At 43.3% G+C, this 23,197-nt stretch overlaps 1 protein-coding gene across 4 annotated transcripts in view; it reads left to right on the forward strand.

The window, feature by feature from the left end:
• The window catches only part of rxrgb (retinoid X receptor, gamma b), a 36,096-nt gene that overhangs the window by 1,787 nt on the left and 11,112 nt on the right, over positions 1-23,197 (forward strand). For 2 of the 4 annotated variants that reach the window (XM_037115051.1, XM_037115052.1), the window contains one exon: positions 22,912-23,147. In XM_037115051.1, coding sequence (XP_036970946.1) covers positions 22,926-23,147 — 222 coding nt within the window. In that variant the 5' untranslated portion in view covers positions 22,912-22,925. Of the gene's footprint in view, positions 1-3,035; positions 3,200-11,282; positions 11,365-22,911; positions 23,148-23,197 lie in introns of those variants that run through there. The other 2 variants (XM_037115050.1, XM_037115049.1) reach the window with 2 other exon arrangements.

Consider the following 23,197-nt stretch of genomic DNA (forward strand, 5'->3'; position numbering starts at 1 on the left):
AGGTCATGCGGAAGAAAGCCAGATCATCCAATGGTAACCCAATTTAAGCATTTAAACAGAGTTTGGTCAATTAAGCTATGTGTCTCTTGTTATCTGTAGTCACGAAACCTTACCTGCAAATCAGGGAGATGCAAAGCAAAACAGCACACCACTGTCCAGTGGAATCCAACGATCGTTCCCACAAATCTGCCTCTGCTGACAAATGTCTGCCGCGAAAACACAACAAGTCAAGTCTGGAACTGGTTTGCATGATATTGGGCAGCAACTGTGTGCAATTACTCCAATAATGAGTAGCAATCATGTCAACGAAGGATTAACTGTCATTGTACTGTCGTGCGTGATTTAAATGATGATTTCTAGGATTTTTTATTATTTCGGAGAGCATTTGTTGTGTTTTTGTGTGTCTGTAATTTTGATTCCTGGTGTCCTCAGAAAGAACATTCAGATCTCAGTGGGTTGTAAATAAAGTGAAGACTTGTAACGCTGCTGTAAGACACAATGACCAAAGACAAAAAGCCCCATGCTGGTGATCAGACAATGTAAACCTAATTAGGCAGAAAAGGGGAGAAACAAAAGGTAAATGGAGTTATTCATGGCACACATGGCTTTTAATTAGTATTTACCACCACGCAAATCCATGTAAATTTGTCAGAGTCCTTTTAGTGTGTCAGTTTAAGACATTTTAAATGGATCCGCAGCCTGTTTTCAATCAGGCGTTTCCATATAAAGTTTTTTTTTCCACTGAGGAACTGAAACAGAGTTCATCTATCACTGTGGATGTTGAAATGCTGTCTGGTTTTATTTTTGTGCGATTTGCAATGATATGCTGGCGTTTTTAGGAAATACTCAAAATAGTTGCATTAACTACCCCCCCCCCCCCCCCCATTTTAAGCCACGCAAGGCAGAAGAATCCGTTGGTGAACCACTAACCTAGCAGTGAAAAGGGGCAAGAAAGGTGGAGGACGAGCTCCTTCTGAGCAAAGAAGAGAAGGGAGTTCGAGCCACATTTCATCTTTTGTGTGCCAGATTGATGACCTACGAGATGGATGATGTTCTGTAGTGCTGTGTGGCATTGTCTTATCCCGGCCGACACAAAGAGGGAGAACACTTATCATCTCAGCCTTATGTATGGAGCAGGGGGCAGGGGTTGTCAGAATGGTGAAGGGGGTCCGGTAGGGTGGGGGGTGGCGAGGTCCCCTCCGATAAAGCGTGATGGAGATGGGCTAATGACAGCGGAGGCAGATGGAGAGAGCCATCTCCCATGACGACGCTGCCAGAACCTCCATCCCGGAGCCAGAGAAGGACGGACACAGAGGGAAGGGAGCCAAGAAGAGGGTGAAAGTGGAAAAAAGATTAGATGTGTGTGTTTGGATGCGTGCATTCTTACGTGTGTGCTCTTCACGTGAAGTGCAGTTTGAAGACGCCTTCGCTCAGGTTTTTTGTGTTGTCCTTTTAGCTGCTCTGTGAGTTGCAAGCAGGTGGCCCAGGTCCATTGCTTGGTTTGGGATTAGGCTTTGAGACACTGTTTGGTGGGAATGGTGGTATGAATACAAAGGGATTAGTGCAAAGGGTTGCTTCATTGACTGTGTGTGTGTGTGTGTGTGTATGTGTGTGTGTGTGTGTGTGTGTGTGTGTGTGTGTGTGTGTGTGTGTGTGTAGGGGAAGGGGAGGGTGGCCTCTGAAGTTGACGGATGGATTGGAGAGCCAACAAGAATCAAACATCGTGCTGTAATTGGGCAGAAACAAAAGAAAATCAAAGAAAATGTAAAAAGGAAACCAAAACAATGTGACAGGATTAAAAAAGAAAAAAAAAAGTACAGGGTCAGTTTGGGAAGCAAGATACCTGATGATGTGACTTTATTTTCTGACATGATGAAAAAAAATAATAAACTGTTAAAATTTGAATTTAAAAAAATTTCATCATGAAAACGGAAAAACGCCCCCCCAGTTCCCACGTCCCAGGGAGGGGAAGAGAGAGAAAAAAGAGCCCTACCAAAATCATCTCAATGCCTTGAACCATGTGCCACCATTAGGAACACACAAAGAGAGATCTGACAAATGGCCATTTTAATGTCCCTCTTTGACTTTAATGAATTTATACGTTATCTGGCCCTAATGGAGGCTGCGGCGGAGGGGGCTGGCGCGAGGCCATAACAAATGAAAAGCTCTGATTAGTGTAGAATGAGCCGGGGAGAAAATGCCATTCATCTCGGTTAGCATCCTCCTGCGCTCCTTTATGGCTCGCTGTTTGCAAGGACGGTGGAGCCGGGGGTGCTTGTCCCATTAGCGGGGCGGCCCGAATGGCCCCCGACGCTGAGTGGTCAGCGGGGCCGGCGTTGACGGAGCGTCTGCCCGCTCCGCAGTTCAAGACTGTGAATGCCTCAGCGCGGCTTGACTCCTGAATAACCTTCTGAGGTACCGGGAGCCTCACCCCTACATGACCCCGCACTCTGAAGCAGAGGGGTGTGGGGGGGACTCCGGGGGGTACCCAGACCAGGACTCTCACTAGGTAAACAGTGGAGAGATCCCCTCAGGGAGAGACGGCAGGAGACCAAAAACAACGGTGTTAGAAACACAAATATGTATGGATGGGATACATTTTGAAACAGCAACAGATCTGACGATTAATCGGAGATCATGAATACGGATTTGAAGCTTAAACTTCAAGAAATAAAAATGATACGTTGTAAAGTTATGTAAATATCTAAATCTTGAATAAATATGTCCTCGTTTTTATTAGTAGTGGGGGAGATTATTATTATTTTTTCAGATTTTGTTAAAAAAAAAACGTGACTGGTGAAAAGAAGAGAAAAAAGGCAGGCTCTTCTGAAACCAACACCATCTCCCCCCCCCCCCCCCTTTTTTTTTAGTCCTGAAAGTAACATGTTACTGTGAAAATATTGCAACACAGTGACACTGCAGGAGAGATGTTTCGTCATGATCGTGTTGGAGCTTGATATCGACCACTGTTGTCATTGGGAGAAGCCCTGTTTTACCCCCCCACCCCCTCCTCTTCCTCCCTCCTCGTCCTCCTCCTCCTCCTCCCTCGCTGGGCCCCCGTGTAGAGCCGCCTTGCAGAGTTGAGTCGGGCTGGCTGGCTGCGAGAGGAATGCGCTGGGATGCGGAGCAGCACCGACTGTAGGAAATCGACGCCACAACTCGCGCAGTATGGACAGTAATGATCCGTATTTACACCTCAGTAAGTACCCCCTCAGCGACCCGCGTCGCTCCCCGACCAGCCTGTTGTGTTTCTGTCCGAGCTGCTGCGTTTTGTTGCGACTTTGGTTCAGAGTGCGTTTGTTTCGTGGCGTTGTCTCGAGCCCCGTTGCGCGGACTTTAACAGCCCGACTCCTGCCCGCGTCAGCCCGCTTGTTGTGCCTCCACTCTTCGTTCAAACAACCGCTGCCCAACTGTGCCGATTGTAAAAAAAAAAAAAAAGAAGAAGGAAAAAAAAATCGAAAGCTGCGGCCGATGCAAAAGTCAGGTGATCGTGGTTGCGCCGGTCAGGCAAGGTCAGAGGTTGGCACTTTAATTGCGCTTATGTAATTTATGGCGCTTGTCGCGCGTCTCTTGCTAAACTGTTTGAGACAGAAGCACAATTTATTGGTCTGGGGACGGCAGCGAGATCCAGGGAGAGGCGCATGAAACGGGATTGGGGAATGGCGGATTTTCTACTGATAAACAAACTTGCTGTGTGCGGTGGAGACGAGTGTGTGAGAGCCGCCCCGGTCAGCGCTGTGCCTCAGATATCCAGCTGAATGACAGATTGGTGTGATTCCGCTCAGTAAAGCTGAACTCTGCTCCGACTCATTGACTTTGCCCTTGAACCAGCTGATGGCTTATTTATTTATTTATTTTTTATTGTCAGGATTTCTGTGACAGCCTTTAAAATCCACACAGAGGAGGGAACAGCTTCTTCCTAACCCTAACCCGAGTTTGCAACATGTGCAGTACATACTGTGCATGTCCTACATAGACAGTGTCAGGCTTGTGTTTTTGTGAGCTGAACCTCTTCTTCTAAATGAGACTATCCTCACCGAGACGCTTTTTCAGCTCCACTGAGTCACACACTATATGCATCATTTATCATGTGATGTTTTTTCTCTCTCTCTCTCTCTCTCTCTCTCTCTCTCCCTGAAAGATAGGCTCATTGTCAAACCACATGCAATGTGCTTCTCCACCACTGTCTTTTGAGGAGATAATAATGTGGCACTGCAAGGAAACACAGGCAAACAGTCCTTTGAAGCCCCCCCTTTATGTCATCGCGGATATCTCGGCACCGTTTGGAGGGGCTGGAAATTGTTTCAATAATGAATGTGGCTCCCGGGGGGGAATGAGAGGACATCTGGATGTGAGAGCATGTAGAGGGAAGCCCACAGTGTACAGAGCATTCCCCCTGGGCTACACCGTCTTTCATGTCTGTCTTTAAAGACTCACTCTGATCAGAGAGTCGAGGTATCTTCAGATTTAGGGAGGGCATCAGACAGTGCGCAGATCAGCTGTTACTGAGCAGTCATTAAGTATGTGATATACCGAGCAGGCCTGAAGATACTCTCTGCTTACAGCTACACTGTAGTCGGTCAAACTTTTTACCTCCGCCAAAGAGATTTTAATTTGGCCCGTGTCCATTTGTTGGTTTTTAAGCAAGAATACACAAAAAGCCCAGGGCAGGGCCCAGAACAGTCACCATTAACTTTCAGTGTGACTCTGGATAAAGAGCTGATCCAGGATGGAGCCTTTTTCAACATTTTTATTGATTTTGTCAGGAAATACTGAATGGATTTTGATGAATAAAACAAAACAAAACATCAGCCGTGCATATGTCAAAAACATGTTGTATCTAATATTGGATTAGGGTTAGGGTCAACTGAATCAACAGGGACTGTAACGCATGTGATTCTAGTTTTGAAACATTTTACTCATGCGCTATATTTGTCTCTTTCCTCGTAACTGACGCATTTCTAATTGAAATTGCCTATATATTTTAGGGTTAATCCAACTGTTTATCGAGAGTTACTGTTTAAAAGCCACTAATCTCAAAACATTTTGATGACTTATGGTTTTTGGTGAAGCGTTTGGTTGTCCAATTATGGTCCAACAGTAATGCTGTTGCAGCTTTTCCCAGTCCGCAAGGACTACGCAGTCTGGGCTAGTAAAAATATTTGTAATTTTTGTTTGATCAACAGCTTAAAGTGCTGATAATTCAGCTCAATCAGTTGAGGACAGTTCTTATCTTTTGGTGCAATAAAATTATAAAAGTTCAAAGCCACCGAGCTGCTTTCTGAGTGAAAGACACAACTGCCGACAGGTCATTTTAATGGAGGAACTGTCCTGGTTTTGTCTGTGCGGTGGCCCACAACTATGGTTTATGATGTGTTTTAGTGTCAACAGCCCAAACATCAAAACACATGAAAAACAGGGGCATAAATACAGCTCAGTCCTCGACTAGGAGTTGATCACTCCCAAATGAATTTGCTCTCTTTGTGACCTGTCATTATTGTGCAGTGGTGAAGCAGTGTGAAGTCAAAAAACCAGTCTGGTGATTATTTGCGAAATTGTTTCGCGATCCACTCAGCTTTTCCCAGACATGTTATGTTCAGCAGGTTTGATTTAGGCCTGCCCCAGTAGAATCAGCATTTTTTTCCTTTTTTTTTTAACCTCCTCCCGGCACTTCAGCATTTTTTATTTTCCGTCAGTGGAAGCGATCCTAGACGCGCTGACAGGTCGGGCAACCCACTCGCTGCTTTCGACAGCGAGAAAGCTCGCAGTTCAAGGAAGTCGTGGCAGAAAGAAGAACGGGATGGGAGAGTGAGGGGAGCGAAATAAAGGGGAAGTGGAAGGGGTGAGGGGGGGTTGGGAGTGGAGTGAGAGGTCACCCTCGTTGATGTGAGCTCTCATCACTTGCCAGGGCTCATAGATTCACCTCCTCAGTGCTCACACACAGAGGCAGAGAAGGGACACAGTCGCTGCTTCACAGCTGCAAATATGTGGCCTTCCTATATATGCATAGCTTATTGTACCGCAGAATGAGATCCCGATATCATGTGACTTTAAAGAATGCAGGTGGTGCAATTTGACTGTGAAGTCCCGACAGTATTAAACCCACTCTCTTAACGGCCGATCCCTGCACAGAGCATTCCCCCACCCACTCCTGCAGAGATAAATAAAGCACACAGGTAGAGGGTGTGGCTCTCTGCAGGTATTTGTTTAAGAATTCTGTAGCTTGAGATCTGCAGAGCAGACACGTGCGTTAACACACAACACATGCAACATATTTATTTCCAGGCACTCTGGATAGAGTCCGTGTATCTGTGTGTCAGTGTAAAAAGAGTCTGCTTGTCTTGGCTGTGTGCGAGTGGGTGCTAATTGTGAGAACAGGATGAGGGAAAAGAAGGGGCGTCAAGGAAGGAGGCCATTCTCTGGGCTAATTGCCAGTAATTAGTCATTAGTGAAGAAGGTCAAAGCCTTGATTTAATTCCAGCTTTAATCAAGCAGAGAACCTTGAAAGGCCCACAGGCTGCAGCCGTGTTAGGTTGTGAGACGTTTATAGCTGTTTCTTTGCTAATTGTGCAGGAACAACATACATGCCTCACGCGGACGCACACACTAAGTTTAATTTACCCATGAACGTTATGCGCTGCACATCCTCCTGATCTAAAGCATCTGTCGGTTTCAGTGTTTGTTTTTGGTTATTTCATAAATTGCGAGGGATAGCAGCTGACTATATATGGCCACATTGTGCATTAAATGTCAAATAAATGACCAGCCTCTCCTGACGGTGTATTGTGGCGTATCGTAAATACTACAGATTTGAACTGTTCGCGTGTCTCCAAAAGCAAAGTTATTTCCACTGGTACAAACGCTAGGGGGAACACTGTTTGTTGACTTCTAATAAAATCACTGTGATGGTGGAAGAAATATGGGTTTTATCTGTTAAATCGCGATGCAAAACATAATTACTACTAGAATGCATCCCTCTGCCAAGGCTAAACGGTCCTCCTTAATTTAATCCTGCCTAATTCAATATCAATAATATAGCTTTTTAAGTCCACTTAAAAAGTATTATTAAAGTATTATCCGTATTATTACTTGGACCCGCATCAAAATGAACCCACTTATAGAAAACCAGCCACAATACACCGGAGTGTTTTCATCATGATTAATTTAGTATTCCCCAAGAGATTAACAACAATGTCGAAAACCTGAAACCCGCCCTGTCCCGCAATGTTAAGGAAAATGAGAAAGAAATTCCTGGATCTGCCCCAAAACATTAATGAGGTCAATTCTGGGCTAAGACCCATCCTCCTTCCAGGTTTTATAGAAATCAGTTCAGTATTTTTTGTGTAATCCTGCTGACAAACCAACCAATAATCAAACAGAGTAATATTCGCCTCCGAAATATGAAGGAGTGGAAGAATAAAGAAGTAGAGCCTCAAAACTGTATGGAAGTATAGTTCTTACATAAATAGTTTTCACCTGTCCTGTAATATACCAAGATAGTAATGAAACTATGAGTCGATTAACAGCAAATTAATCAGCCACTACTCAGTAGAGCGCATACCTCCACCATGCCCAACAGTCCCTTAAAGTTCAGTTCAATCAGTATCAAACTCTGTAGCACTGTATCACTCTAAACTTTAAACCAATCCTAACTGCTTAACTATAATTTAAGCTTGCCAGATCTAGGAGCCGCATCAAGTTGTTCTCCTTTGTAGTTACCACCCGCATGGATATGCCTGATTTTGTTTCATGCATTATTCCCTCAGAAATGAACAAAAATGTTTAAAAGCTCTGTCTCTCACGAAGTTAAAGAAAGCGAGAAAAACATTTCTGGATTCATCCTTTTGGCTGGATGTGCACCAAAAGTTAGTGGGGACTGTTCTGAGGTGAGACCCATTGAAGTTTCAAAGAAATCTGTTCAGTAGTTTGTGTGATCCTGCTGACAAGCCAACATAAAGTGGACATGGGCAAAAACACAACTTCCTTGGTGTAGGGAACAACTTTTGATAACTGATTTAATGGTACAAAAGGGTACAAATCATACTTTTAGGTTAAGATTAACGTATGCATGTTACGCCTGTTCTTGACCGCAGACAAATGTCACCATGTGACTTTATGTGATTTATTCATATCGCGTGACAGGATGGTGCTTTTGACACATTTACAACATTTATTTTATCGAGAAAAATCTGTTTTTCTGTTTCTCTCCGTCTTAAATCATTGTGTATTGAGCATCTTTCAATATGTGGCGTGTTTGCTGCACAGAAAAGCAAAATTAAAATGTCACCATTAGTTCTGGAAAGTAGTAATGGGCATTTTACACTACACTACACTACACTTTTCTGACTTTTTATAGATGAAAAGTCACTTAAACACAGATTGATCAATAGGGGGAAAAAAGCCCTTTCAGCCCTGTACCCAGAGTGCTTATTTGCCAGTGAGAATGGCTTGTTTATTCTGTTCAGGTAAAAAATAGATGTTTCTGTGTTTGTATAATCACCTCATTAATATTGCAAATGCGGAAATTCTGCGTTTAAATTTCTTCCAAAAACTACGTAATGCCCCTTTAATAGGATGGCTTGGTAGACGTTGGTTTGACGAACCAGTCGGAGATCTTCACTGTTCACTCTGTGACCCACAGGAGCACCAATGGCAGCAACAGGTATCAGCTAAGTACAATAGATCTCATTAAACCCATCCAGCGTACTGAAGAATGTGCTGAAAACCTCGCTCGGCTATTCTGAGAAGGCTGCTCCTCTCTCACAACAACAACTGGAAGTGTGCACGCATTAATACGACACGCAAGCACATTGCTGTTGTGATGTTGTTCTGCTGTTCACTCACTTCTTTTTTTCCACTGCCTTTTCCCTACAAATGTCTATTCAACCGAGCGTGTTGCATGATAATGTCCTTCCTGTTGTCAAAAATCGCTGCTGGCAAGGAGGGGAGGACTTGAAGAGGAAATCGGTCAAGGGGCATCTCTGCTTCTTATTCAAGGATATAAAAGATTTACAACACGAGTCTTCTTGACAAAAATGACTATTAAATTATTAGAAGTTCAGATGTGTACCCTAAATTCAGGGCTGCCAATTATCCTCCTCCCTCGTCTTCATTGTCCATGATACGTCTATGAATGCTAATTATGGCTCAGGGTTAATTTGGCGTGTTTTATGTGGGCCATGACACATTAATATAACACAGCATGCATTTAAGAAGGACTGTATTATTTTAGCGCCTAATCTGATAGAAAGGCAAGTGTCTCCCCCTCTGTCTTCCCTTCTTCTTGAGTTGTTACTGAGTCTCTTGCCAGGTTACTGTCAGGGGATCTGGTTACTGGTGGCTATCCTTCACACACTGTATAGACATTTGATCCAGCCTCATGCAGGTGCACTGCACAAGAAAACTCTTTTGAGGCATATAAGTAAAATAGATGCACACATGCTCCGGAGGGCCTCTCGAGTTTTCACTGCTATCTTTCAAAGGGTCTTTCAGAAGCGGGCGAACATTCGATAGGGGGGCAGGATAAATTAAAAAGAGCAGCTGTGGACTAAAATCAGTGCCAATTTCACATTTATTGGCTAGTTCTATTTCCAGGTGACAATGATATGACATACAGCCATGGCCAAGAATTCATGTTTGCTCTGCCAGAGACATATTATGCTTATAGTCGTATTCATTATTTTAATTTGGATTACTATTAATAGTAATATAATTGATATTAATAGTTAATATGCTTTAATACTTGCAAAACACGTCGGTTTTCTGACATATGGCATCTCTTTCTGTCTGAAACGCTCTGTTTTAGCTCTCGTCTCTTTAAGGCCCCCCTCCCGAATACCCAATCTGCTTTGATTGGCCAGATCGCACACGCCTGAGCCAGCGCCGCTCACTGTGTCTCTGGTCGGCTCTGTTGTGTTTTTCGGCTTCCAGTTAGCTTCACTTCATTCAGTTGTGGGATATGGTGTCATAGTGATGTCAAGAAGACTCTTTATCAAAGGTGGGGCTGCTGGTGAAGCATTTTGGGAGCAGTGTTTTCTGTGGGAGGGAGGAGGTTTGGACTTCAAGCTTTCGAATGTTCAGAACATTTTAGACGCACAAGAATCTTAACAACACGCTGAAGGAAGGAAAAAGGCTGGAAAAGCGTTTCTTTTTCTTTTTTTGCAGGCTGATTTCACTGCCTTTTGTTTCACCTATAACCACTTTCTTATTATTTTTAAAAGCCTGCTCTGCTAAATGCAGTCTTGTCAATGTCAGACTAAAGATTGAATCCTCCATGCCTATATGGGTTTTGTAGTTTATTTAGGTTCCCTAAGGCTTTGTCGTGCTTTGTTCTTTGTTGGCTTCAAGGTATATTTTTGGCCCGTTTCTGCATCTGGCTTTTCACTTTGCACTTTGTGTTTGCTCGACCATCCTAGCACACCAAAAAAAGACAATTCCTGACTTCCTGGAATGCTACAACACTTATTAAACACACAAACATACTAACAATGTTCACGCCGGGAGGAGCACCAGAGCCGTTAAGCGTGCATGCTGGCACAGTTATTCCTTGGTGTGAGGAGGAATGAAAGATGTTTTGCAGTAATTGGAGAGAGAGGGAATTCCTATATGCTTACCAACACTTCCTGTCACCTCCTTTGTCGACACTTTCATTAATACAACCCTCATATGAGACAGAAAGTCTATTACTAAGGGAACAAAATGAGGAAATGTTCGGAAAACAGAGAGTCATCGACACATGTTAACCTCTGTGGACAAGAGGAACATCAGTGGCGTACTGTCTTCCCATGCTCTCCAGTCCTGATCCCCCTTTAAGAGCGAGTAGTTGGAAACTTCTGGTGGCACTGGACTCTTGAGTGTGACCCACCCCCCGACATGTCCAGCCATGCCTCCCCCTGCCAATGTCAGACACGCCGCTCTGCTAATACAACAGGTGTCTCTGCACAGATAGTTTTACCAACGCCGAGAGAGCGAGCGAGCGAGCGAGTGAGCGAGGGACACGAGATGAGTGGGCGGTAGGAGAGCTGATTTGTGCTGCAGTGGGGCAGCAAACAGTTCCTGTGGGATTGATCTCTGGGGAAGGATAATCTGGGTAATCCTATAACCGGCGCCGTTGGACTCCGCCTCTTTTGCTCTTCACTAACCCACCCCACCCCTCTTTTCCAAGTCCACCCGTCTGCTCCTGGTCTGTCCTGGAAAAGAGTACATGCAGCATTTTTTAGCTTGCACCAACGCTCAAGCCTGAGCCCTGCTCCTGAGCGACTGGCGTCCTGCCAGCGCCACGCTTGCACCTGAAAGGCATGTGGCACCCCGTGGCATCACCTGCAAATGGAGGCAGCCCTGGGAGGGAGATAGGTTACGGCCACTGTGAGTAGCCGGGTTTTGTCCTGCCTGTGTGTTTGTGTCTGTTTGTTGGAAAGGAAGCCATCAGAATGAGTGCTAGGGGTTGAACTATGTGACAAAGGATGTTGCTTTTCTGCTTCACTGTTGTACTAAAAGTGCACAGATGCTTCACGGTAAAGCCTCTAATCCCTGTGCACATTTCGGACAACTTGTTTTGAATTTATTTCCCCAGCGGGAAAAATGTGCAACAAGCTGGACAAATTCATCCGTGGAGCTTCTTTGCTTTTTCTTTTTTTTTTTTCCACAGAGATCAGAATCATTTCTTATATTGTTGGGATTGGGATTGAATCTTTCAGTCCAGATTTCTGGATCGCATTGGCGGCCGACAGCTCAGTTTCTTCCCTTTAAAATCATCGGATAAGTTTAACCAGCTGTGATAGGTACAAGGCTTGGCTGTCGGCCACTACAATCGAAAACTTGTGACTCACTCGGTGATAGTCAGTGCGGATGCCACTCAGCATCACGGGACGCTTCCAGCTCTCATTGCCTTGTCCTTCACTATCTGTTTATCTCTCAACACTTGTCCCTTCCTATTAGCCCTCTCCATCCTGCTCTCCTTCTCTGTGTCTGCTGCCTGTCACCCTGCATCCTTCCATCAACGCTCTCACCGACGAGGCGTTTTTTTTTGTTGTTTTGTTTTTTAAATTCTTGTCCTTCCTGTGTTTAAAGAGGTGTGGGAGGTGATGATGTGAGTTCACTGCCACGCATATTGCAGTCAGCCTTTTTTTTATTTAAGAAACTGCTCACTGTGCATACATGCGTCATGTGTTGGTAGTAGAGCACCGATTCTTTTCATCCTTGTGAGAAGCATGTGACACGTTCACAACTGTGGTTCCTCCTTGCTGAAAACCGTGAATATGTTCATTCATTCTGCGTGTCTGAGTTGAAGCAAGGAAAGAGAAAAGCTGTCGAACTTCACAGAGCGTTTTCCAGCCTGGGATGTTGACTCAAGAGAACAAAAAACTTTGATGCTAATCCAACTGCGGCAAATGTGCAAGGTGTCAGGACGATTAAAAACATGATGCTCAAAAATACTCTGCAGTGTTGTTGATATAAAATGGATTGAAAGGCCACTTATGAGCATCTTTAAACTAGAACCCCATCGATATTTGATTTATGGGGTGAATACCGATATTAGAAAAGTAAATGATTCATATCAAAACGAATACTATGTATTATATTTATCTTAATATTGTGGCCTGACAAATATGGTTATGAAGCACTTGGGGACAAAATAATGTTACTAAGGCAGGATATTTCATAATTATATGATATGCATTAATTATCTATTAATCCCAATATTTTTCTGCATTATTCTTTAAAGAAAGAGGGTTTTATTCATATCTGTACATACCGGCCAACATATACACCAATACCGATATATCTGTAGCTATAAGTTTTGTTTTCAGACAGCCATTAGTTTCAGTTCATATCAGTATGATTTGGAAAGCTAACTCACTCAATAATTTCACTTACATTTCACAAATACTTGAACTGCCAAAAAGAAAAAGTTCTGCTTCCAGCTGCTTTTTAGTCTTTTGCGCGATGTTACTCACGCTGTGATTACGGCAAGGTAAGAAATAAACTGAAGACCGATATTGTTTGGATTGTTGTGATGGTGATGAGCGGCAGCATGAAATTCAGCAAATAAGGCTTTTTAGCCATGCTAGCTGTTCGGCTTTACAGATGGATCTGTCCAGTGGACCACAGTCGTGTTTCCCTCAGGGTGAATGTTTGCTCTGCCTTTGGAAGCGTGCTGGCATTCTGACTGAGCAGCTCAGCCTCACTGAGCAGCTAGCCCTGCTGTAGATAGTTGGCCTTGTCGGTGCAAAATTGTCATTGACATTTTGCAAAATCAGCTTAATAAGATGCTTATTTACGTGCATTTCCATCCACTGTTGTAACTCTAACATTAGTTATAGGTTCATTGAGATAAACGGCCGCTTGTGCTAATTCTTCAGTCGGGTGCCATCAGATGTTTGCAGGAGAGCAGCACCAGTAGAAACCTCAAGCAATGAAGGAAACGCCAAGGAAATGTTACCCTTGTGTTTGTTTCATATATTAATTTGGGGGAAGGTTACAATCTCCTCTCCAAACAGGGATGATGTTTTCAATCATCACGTCTCGCATGCCTGCTGTCCGTCGTTACATATTCATATTTCATAAGTGTGTTTCCATTGCACTCTGTCATATTCTGCCTTCATCAACACACCTACACCAAGAGAAAACAAACCCAGCAAATTTCCACAGTGTTTCCACTGTTATTGTTTTTAAATGCACATATTGAAATATGAATTTAACAAACAGGTGGGTGGAAATGCATGTATTGATGCTTTCCGTCGCCTTCAGTTTGGTCTCTCTTCCTTTTTTTGATAAAAGATCGGTTGGTGTTGTGCACACTTGCTTTCTCAGATTTTTTTTTTTTCCTCATGTGCAGCTTCACCCCAGGACTTACATCGAGCTTACTGTAGCGTCTGAGCTGGTTGTGTAGTCTGGTTTTCTTTCTAGGATCTGGTCATGGGTCCAAAGGTCAGGTCGCCCTGGTCACACACTGGGTCACAATCACAAGAGTGGCTTAGTGTGTAGTGTGTGTCCGCGTGAGTGTTTATGCGTTGATAGGGCATACCCATCTCTCCGTAACAGCGGGAGGATATTTCTTGGAAGTCATTCGAGTTAGCTCACCAGACGGATGCTTCGGGTGGCGGGACCTTTCACTCCGCATGGTTGTTTGTTTTTTCCAGGACTGCTTGGTCAGCCTGTTCTGTCTGTGCATGCGGACTTGCGTTATCTCTTGTTTAAGTTCAAAACTTTTTTTTTTATCACACACAGAACCCTCTTTATCTCATCTCTGTCTCAGCCCTGGCCTCCTCATCGATCGCTTGCCTCTGTGCAAAGAAGTTAAGCTGTGCCGCTTTGCGGCATGTTTGGATGTGAGGACACGCGACAACGTCGGCCTATACATCGCTATGATGTTTAATAGCTCGGCTTAGAAGTCAACTTTTGCATGAAGCAGCACTAAAGGGAAACTGCAAAGGCTGCATAGGAAAACAGGGAGCAGAGTTTATCTTCTTTTCAGGGAAATGGTGTGAGTTCACTACAGGGCAGAATTTGGGGTCAGAGAAGTTCACTAGCCTGTGTTGTCACAGCCGTATGCCTTAAAGGGAAAAACATTTTTCTTATTCCGTAATGTTTTCAGCCAAGAAGGAACGATAAACAACTATAGAATCTGTTTTTTTGAATGAAGTTCAACTGATATTACAGGCTATATTTATTTTGGCTCTTTAGCTCCAAAAAGGCAGTCGTGAAAGGGAACAGGTGTCCATGAGGCAGCTTTGCACAGTTTGCTGATTATGTAACAGTAGAGAATATCCTCATGTTCTCTCACCAGAAACGATTTCTGTCTCCTAAATCACAGCTGTCCAGTAAAACACAGGGGCTTTTCCCAATTGATGATCTGATATTCTCTGCCAGGCGGAGAGATTAGGCGCATGTGACGGTGGGATGATGTGGGAGGGGAAGCCATTTCGAAGAGGGACAATGCCCTCCCCCATCATCCAACCCTCGCCCCCCTCCGCCCATCCATCCATCCATCCATCCATCCACCCATCCATCCATCCATCCATCCATCCATCACTCCCTGCCTTCCTATCTGGCTCCGTCCCCTCCCTCCATCCCGTCCTCCTCGGCCTCCCACCTTCTTGACAGCTGGCCCGCTGAGCTGCAGATACTTACCCGGGGATAAGAGGATTTACTGACACAATTGATCAGACATCAACCTCATTTAGCAAAGAAATGAATGTTTAAAGGGTGGCGGGCTTTGCACCACCAGTGTGCGTGGAAGATCTGTCTGCTTTTTTTTTTTTTTCTTTTGGTCTTTTAAATAACTTTTGATGTGAAAGACGTGGAGTGTGTGTCAGAGGAGGGTTTTTCGCAGCCGGTGCTCATGAGCTCATTTGGCAGTGAAGAGATTTCTTAATTACATGTCTGCTGCGTCTAATGAGCTCCGCAGGCTGTCCGTCTGATTACTTTAAGGATGCGTTCTGCTCTCTGTCATATGGTCACGGCGCTGTCAGCCGCAGATATGAGCATGAGAGCACGCACCCATGCTACACACACACGCGCAGACTGAGATACAAAGCAGGTATTAAAGAGATCGATGCACACACTGAGGATCCGTCTTCATAGCGACTAATCTCAGGCTTGTGTTGTTGTTCAGGAGTGGATCTACTGCTCCCTACCTCCACCCACCCCCCCAATGTACACTCCCAGTGCTGCTCTGCTCTCCAGACAGGAGATATTATTAGTTAGTGGGCTTATTGAATTACCACACAGTGGAGTGCTCCGTGCAGCCTCTACCCAGTAATTAACAGTCAGGGATTTAGAGGGTTCGTGGTCTGTGATGTTTCTTTAAACCTGTTGATCATCAGATCAGTGTGATAGATCTGTGGCTATGGCTGTTCTCTGCCACAAAATGTTAGAACAAACTGTGGCTGGCCCACATAAATTATCATCTGAGGCATACGGCAGCTGTTTGATGGCGATGGGGATGATGACGTGGACTTGTGGATGTCGGCGTTGTCTCTGATTACCTGCTTACATTGTGATATAAGCAACAGTGTCATTTTTGTGTGTTGAAAAGTGGCGGGGACACGAGGGCTCAGGGGAGATCAGGCGATGTAGTATCCAAGAGTAAAAAGGGAGAGGACTTTAGAAGCTACGTGGTAATTTACTGGTTTTAATATGTCTACAAACCTTAGGCTAGGCTAGCTACTGTAGATTGCTATGTAATCAGCCCATCCAGTGTATTACAACATGATTTTACTCTGTATGCAGATCACATCTGTCATCTGATGTAAAAAGATACACCAGAAACAAAAGCAGCCGGCTACAAATGGAGGTGCTGATGAAGAGTAAGGTGTTCTCATCAGAACACTGTTTGTGGTTTGTCCAGATCTTTATTTTTTAAAAACCGAATGATGCTTTTGAAAAGTGATGGGGGACAAAGTGTAAATGACATAAGGATGTAAGAAACAGGGATTTTAGAGTCCTGTTTTAACCGGATGTGATCATTTTTATATGATAGTACTGAGCATACATGTGAACATTTTTTATATGAGGTTCATGATATATAAAGTGTAGTAAGCATAGTAGTCCAGTTATTTTCTTTTTCCGTTAATTAGTCTTTGACTAAGCTTTTGCTGCTTAGTGTATGAAACACCAGAAAGTAGTGGACATCACAATTTCTTCAGATGAATTGTTTTTAAAAAAAAGTAATATATGAGACACTGGAGGCAGAGGACGGTTTGCAGCTTTGCTTTACAGTTGACTTAAATGATGAATTGATTATTCAAATCGTTGTTGATTAATTCTCTGTCACTCAACTTATCAGTTTATCGATTTGTTGTTTTTGGCACTAGCTCACAGTCTGTCCTCGCTGCAGTTTTGTCCATCCATCCATCCATCCATCCATCCATCCATCCATTCATCCATCCATCTATCTATCTATCTATCTATCTATCTATCTATCTATCTATCTATCTATCTATCTATCTATCTATCTATCTATCTATTACACTGTAGCTACAACTTCTAAGTAATCCATTATCCCACAGTTCTGCCTTGAATCTTTGACTGGTCATATCACAATTAATAAATTCAAACACATCAGAGGAAATGAGTTGGATGCATTTCTTTCCGTTGAAGTGAATTTATCGAATGCTGTAATGATACCCTTTGTCTCACGTCCCCTCTGTGTACTTATTTCTGAGAATGATCAGTGTGACTGTGTGCCGCCGCAGATAGGAACTCTTTTGAACTTGGTTCAGGAGTTTGGCAACAGGCGACCTTTGATTTGCGGCGCCGGCGGTCAAAGGTGCCCTTCACTGCTCTGTCTGTTTGTTTGCTCTCAAATAGATGCTTGTGTCTCTGCGGCACTGTATCTGTTTCGACACTGTCGGACAGAGAGAGCTGGAACTAAACCTGCGTGAATTTCTGTGATTTTGCCTATGATCTGTGTATGATCGACCTCCCGCTGTCGGCTCATGTCTCTCTGTGTTGTGCAACGTGTGAGAGGCCTGTACATTCCAGAGGCTTCTTTGTGTAGAGGTGATTTACATAGAATGGAGATGGAACAACCGGTTGAGGCGGGTCATTCGAGGATAGGCCCCTTTGAGCTGCTCTGGGCTGATTTATGCTTCCTCTGCTGAACATGCTGGCCTCCTTGAGAAATACACGCACAAACACACACTCTCTTCACAAAAGCATGCTCAGCTTGATGGCCATCCCCTGTTAGGCATCCCACCAGCTGACTGTCCGTGCACTTTTGTGTTCCCCTGTGTCATCTTCGGTTTCATCTCAAACATGCAGGTTAGGTTTTAAACAGTTGTAATGTCATGTTGACTGAATGGTTTTCAAATAGGACCGCATCTGATTATTTGTCCATTGTTTGCTGATTGGTGAAGCTAGAAAATGTCAGAAAAAGCTGACAAAAGTTTTCTTAACCCCAGGTCAGGTCATGAATCCGAAGATCGATTTATTGGCTATTTAGCTCAGCAATAGTGTCACATTAATGGTCAGTGAGTTACTAGGAGCAAAAGATAAGTGCATGTTTGGGACCAGAGCAGATTTGGCCCTCAGATCATGACCAAATCTTGCATTTTTAAAGGTGTGCACTGTTGATTATATATTGAATATATATTATTTTGAGTTCTGGTTGCATATGTTAGCTTATTATGGCATCGGGCAATTTAGCAGTATGTTATTGTTATTTTGTCATGAGACTAGATTTTAGATTGCTTGATTTGATTGATTCCTTTATATCTTGACATGGCACACGTGTTTTCCTAAGCGTCATCTTCTTCTGGTTTTGGACTCACCAGACTTCTCCTGATACTTTACTACTGTGCTATACTGCTCCTTTACCCAATTACTGACAGTAAGCTTGGGCTGGAAAGGACTTGTCTCAATGATTGATTTGAAAACTGCTCCTTAGAATTTCCGAGAGCTCAAAGTGACATCTGGCAATTTTTGTTTGTTTCAGATTTAAACTCGGGCTGCACAATCAACCGAAATATAATCGAAATCTCGCTGTGGCCTAGTGCAACATCCAATCCACAAGAAGCTTGTTCTCCAGATGTAATAAAACATGTTTGTTGTGTACAGGCGCCAACAAATGTCACACGATCATGATTTCAACATTTTGTTTTCACCAAAAATTAAATTGTGATGCAAAAATTATCATGCCCTCTAGTCTGGAGTCATATTGTAATTGCGATATTTGTCAAAATGGCCATATCTTGCCGCCCCAATTTCTATAAAGCAACCTTCATCTTGCTGGTGTTGAAATCCACAAGAGCACGCTGGCAGATTTTTGGCCGGAGCGACGATAGCCCTGTTACTTAATCTCCTACTCAGCACTTCTGGACTAGAATAGATCTTTACGAGCCCCCAAGGGAATTTGCCATGGACATAAAGAGAGGGGTCAGTGCACAAAATCAGACCCAGTACATGCTGTACAGTGCCCTTCCATTACATAAGCTCATTATTTGGACAAATGCGCACTCCAAAAAACCAAACAAAACAAAAACAACAACAACAACAAAGTTCTGAAAACACTCCCACTATTGTAGAATTTTAAATCTCTGTGTGTTGCATCATAAGCATATGGTGTTTGAGAGTTTATTGCTTTTAGATTGTATTTTATATCTTGTGTGTCCACTCAGCTCTGTGGGAGAGAGAGAGAGAGAGAGAGAGAGAGAGAGGGAGGCCCTGATACATATTTGCCTGCCAGGGATCGGTTGTGGAGGGCTGGAGAGAGAGTGGGCGGGTGAGAAAGGGGGTGGAGGCTATAGTCTCAGTGCTAAACAGGAAGTTGCACAACATCTGTTCCTTGGCATTCAGCGAGGGAGTGAATGGCCAGCTGTGTGTTAGAGTGTGTCTTCAAGCAAAATGTCCTGCGTACAGGCGGCAGACAATGTGACATTCCTCCCTGTTTCCCAATTCTTTGAAATCTCAAAGCAACTGTCGTGCATTGCTCAAAGTTTCCATTTCTTTGACAAAGAGTTTATGCTTCTTATATCCAGTGGAGGAGAAACTAATGTGTGCCTAATCACAGCCAGAGGTTGAGGTATCATAGCAACGTCTTTCCAAACGATTTCAAAGTATTTAGCAAGTAGTTATTCCCCTTAAGGAAACTTGACGCGCAGAAACACTGTAGCTCGGAAGCAGACGCGTCTTTGTAAACATACAAGTTGTTCCTCTGACAGATACCGCCCGTGGGCGAGTAGAACTTCTGAATTTTCCGTGAATTTTATCTCACAGTGTTGGCATATAGCATTTTCCCTTAGATCAAATGAGGCCGTGCGGTGCTCATCTATATTTGTGTGTCGCATATGAAGAAAGAGTTTAAAAGCAAGCCACAACAATCACAAAAACAAGAATGACAAGATGTGACATATGAGATTCAAGTAAAGAAATAAATGCTAGCTGCAACACAAGAGTTAGAAGAAGTCAAATGCAAATCTCACACAATACACTATCATAGAAAATCTCATAAGACAGTTATGTTCAACCACTCCCATATATATGTATTGAAATGTGTCACAGTACGTTGAAACCTGGATGTCAAAACTGGAAAATCGAGTTGATCCTGAGAGCGCTCAGCGCAGGACTACATCACAGCCTGCAACGCATGCTGGCAAGTGTAATGGTAGGGTTTGATGCGTACAGTAAATATGAGGATAAGAATGGGTTGGGATTAGAGAAAATTTCATATGTAACAGACGTGTAGAAGTGAGATTACCGGGGTTGTTATAAAGGACAATAGGAGTGATGGGAACAGAACTCTCGTGAGGTCAGGGGATCAAAGCGGCTCAGACTCAGTGCTCGAACAAATGTTTATCCTGAGCAACTTCTTGAATGAATGGATGATAAATAAGACATAACAAGCTCTATTATCTCGTGCTGTGAGTGGCAATGGTGAGTATTTGCTTATGTAAAATGGTTTTTCAAGGAACTGCATTTTTTGCCCACTGGAAAAGCTGTTTCCCGTATTCTTTAGCAGAGAAGGACTCACAACCAGGGTCTGGAATTTGTGAATTATGGTGAGTTTTTTTCCTCACCTGCCATCGAACATTTCTACCGTCTACTCTTTTTTATACGTGTAACTAAAATCAGTGTAGAAGGCTATAAGATTGCAACTGGTGACTCAACTGTACTGGAAAGCAGAAATATGTATTATATCATATCATCATGTCAACTGAGTCCCAGACTATTCTTAACTTTGGAGTTGCTCTTCAGAAATCTGCCATGGTGGCAGTTGACCTGACCTTTTTACTGACCTTGAGTGTGATGTGATCACCAGATTTACTGCACTGCAGGCCGAAAGGTCAAATTGAAATTATTTAGACTTTGCTAACACAATTTCACTGGTCAACGTGGAACAAACTGTGTAACACAGAAACAAAAAGGAGATGGCAGTTGGGAAAACATTCAGACAACAGTGTGTCTGAATGTGTCCTTCTCTGCAAAAAGCCACGCTTCTTCCGGGAAAAATATAAATGAATTTAAAAAAATGAAAACAAAACAACACCTTTGGCATATGTGTGCTGCCAAAAAATACACAGACAACTAAAGTCTTTTTTTGTTGTTGTTTTTTTTTACATGTAAGTGAGAGCGGAGAAACAAAGAAATCCTAGAGAATTGCTTATCCTGCTTTTGATTTTGATAATTGAAATCAAACGCTCCTTTCCCCCTCTAGGCACCCTGTCAGGCTTTGAGTAAAAACAGGGCTAGGTGCTATTTCATTGTGTGTGCATCATGCTTCTGCTCGCCTTCATACACAATATAATATATTATATATTATAATATAATATATATATATATTATATAAATATTGCATTTAACTAAGAATAGTGGCATCAGGCCCAGTATCGCACTGAATGTGAGTGTGTGTTACGGTGGGGGGATGGTGCACTGACAGGCTAGCCGAGGCTTTTGATTTTTTTTTTTTTCTCTGAGCGTACAGATTAATGTTCATGTGCGTATGGTGGCACGTCACTCTTCATCAGTAACATTTTTCTCAGAAAAACCCTGTTTTGTTCATTTGCTTGAGTCATCGGCATTAGCCCCAGAGAGGTGCTGCTTATTGCGTCCGTCTGCATCAGAACAAGCCGTGACAGCCAGCAGCGTTTGTGTGTATTTTCACTGTGTGACAGAGCATGCTGGTCTTTACATGAGCATACTGTCAGTGTATGTATGGTATTTGTATTTTCAGTGATGACGAACGGATGCCCTCATAGCTACAGCACATGCATTAAATTACACACCACGCCCCGTTACCAGGATGACTGACAGCTTTTCTAAGTAGGTCATCTATGTAAATGCCAGCCTGTCAGTTCACATCAATGGATGCAAAGCGAAGTCAGCACCCTGTGACCAAAGTCAGGCGGGCTTCACTCTGTGAAGCCATATTTACACAACACTGACTGCATAAAGATATATAGCAGTGTCATTCAGCAATGTATCCTCATATGCTCAGACTTGTTTAACCCATTCATACAGCACCTAACATGGAAATGTGATATTACAGTACATATAGCACACTGAGATGATTATTTCTTAGCTGCTGGGTTAGAGTAAGGGTTATTTATTTTAAGTTGTGTACTTCCAGTGATGTTCCCCAATGTCCCCAAAATCCCCAAATCTATTCAGTGTAATTGTGTTTTACATTTTGTTGACTGTAGCTACTTCCCGAATTGGGAAGTTGGGGAATGATGCTTGACTTAACGTGAATAAATCTGCAAAACGTTACCTTGTCTGTGAGCATTGGTGCCTGAGTCATGTCAGATAGATGAAAAAAATAATAATCTGGTCATTTAATGGTGTTCTGCAAATTTTTATCCTTTGTTGCACACTTTCACTTGTTCCCAGACATGGCAGGCAACCGTTTTTAGCTAACAAGTTCAGATAAACCCACTGTACCTAACAGCAGATAGCTAAAGTGAATAGCGACTAGCTAATGAAGATAGTGCAGCATTTAACCACTAAAGAAGCAGGTCGACCAAAACAGAATAAAAAGGAAAGTGAAGGTTGTCAGGTTGCCTGCAAATGAATGGTCATGTTGCTGCATTTCTAATGCATGTGCAGCAATAAGATACTGCTGATAGCCAAAATGTTGCCATATGTCATTTCCAAGAGACATAATATGTAGGTGTTGCCTTTGCCGTCTGTTCTGCTTGCTTTAAGTGGCAAAAATGTTTATTATGTTTTATCAGATCTAAGCAATGTGATTTCTTTTGGATAAAACAATAAGTAATTCATGAGGCCAAACTTTGGGGAGCAATTACATTATGTAATATTCTTTTTCTCACCCCCTCCATCCTGTCTATATGAACCATTCCAACTTGACTCCGGCAGTGACAGCAAAACCCAAAATGTGTCAGCTTCACAAAGACAGAATTTGTTGGAACTGTGTACTAATCAACTGACTCTATAAATCTTTTTGTCTCCCAGACTCTACAGGGCCAATGAGCGCGGTGCACACACACCCCCCCCACATGGGCAGCATGATGGGTCACCCGTCAGTCATCAGCAGCTCCAGGCCCTTACCGTCCCCCATGTCCACTCTGGGCTCGCCAATGAACGGCCTGGCCTCACCTTACCCCGTCATTACATCTTCCCTGGGCTCTCCCTCTGTATCGCTGCCGTCCACACCCAACATGAACTTCGGACAACTCAACAGTCCACAGGTGAGAAAACGTGTGTGGGCGTTTTGATGGTCTTCAGACAGCTGTGATAG

The sequence above is a fragment of the Acanthopagrus latus genome, chromosome 11 (genome assembly GCF_904848185.1).
Source record: "Acanthopagrus latus isolate v.2019 chromosome 11, fAcaLat1.1, whole genome shotgun sequence".
NCBI classification, from domain to species: domain Eukaryota; kingdom Metazoa; phylum Chordata; class Actinopteri; order Spariformes; family Sparidae; genus Acanthopagrus; species Acanthopagrus latus.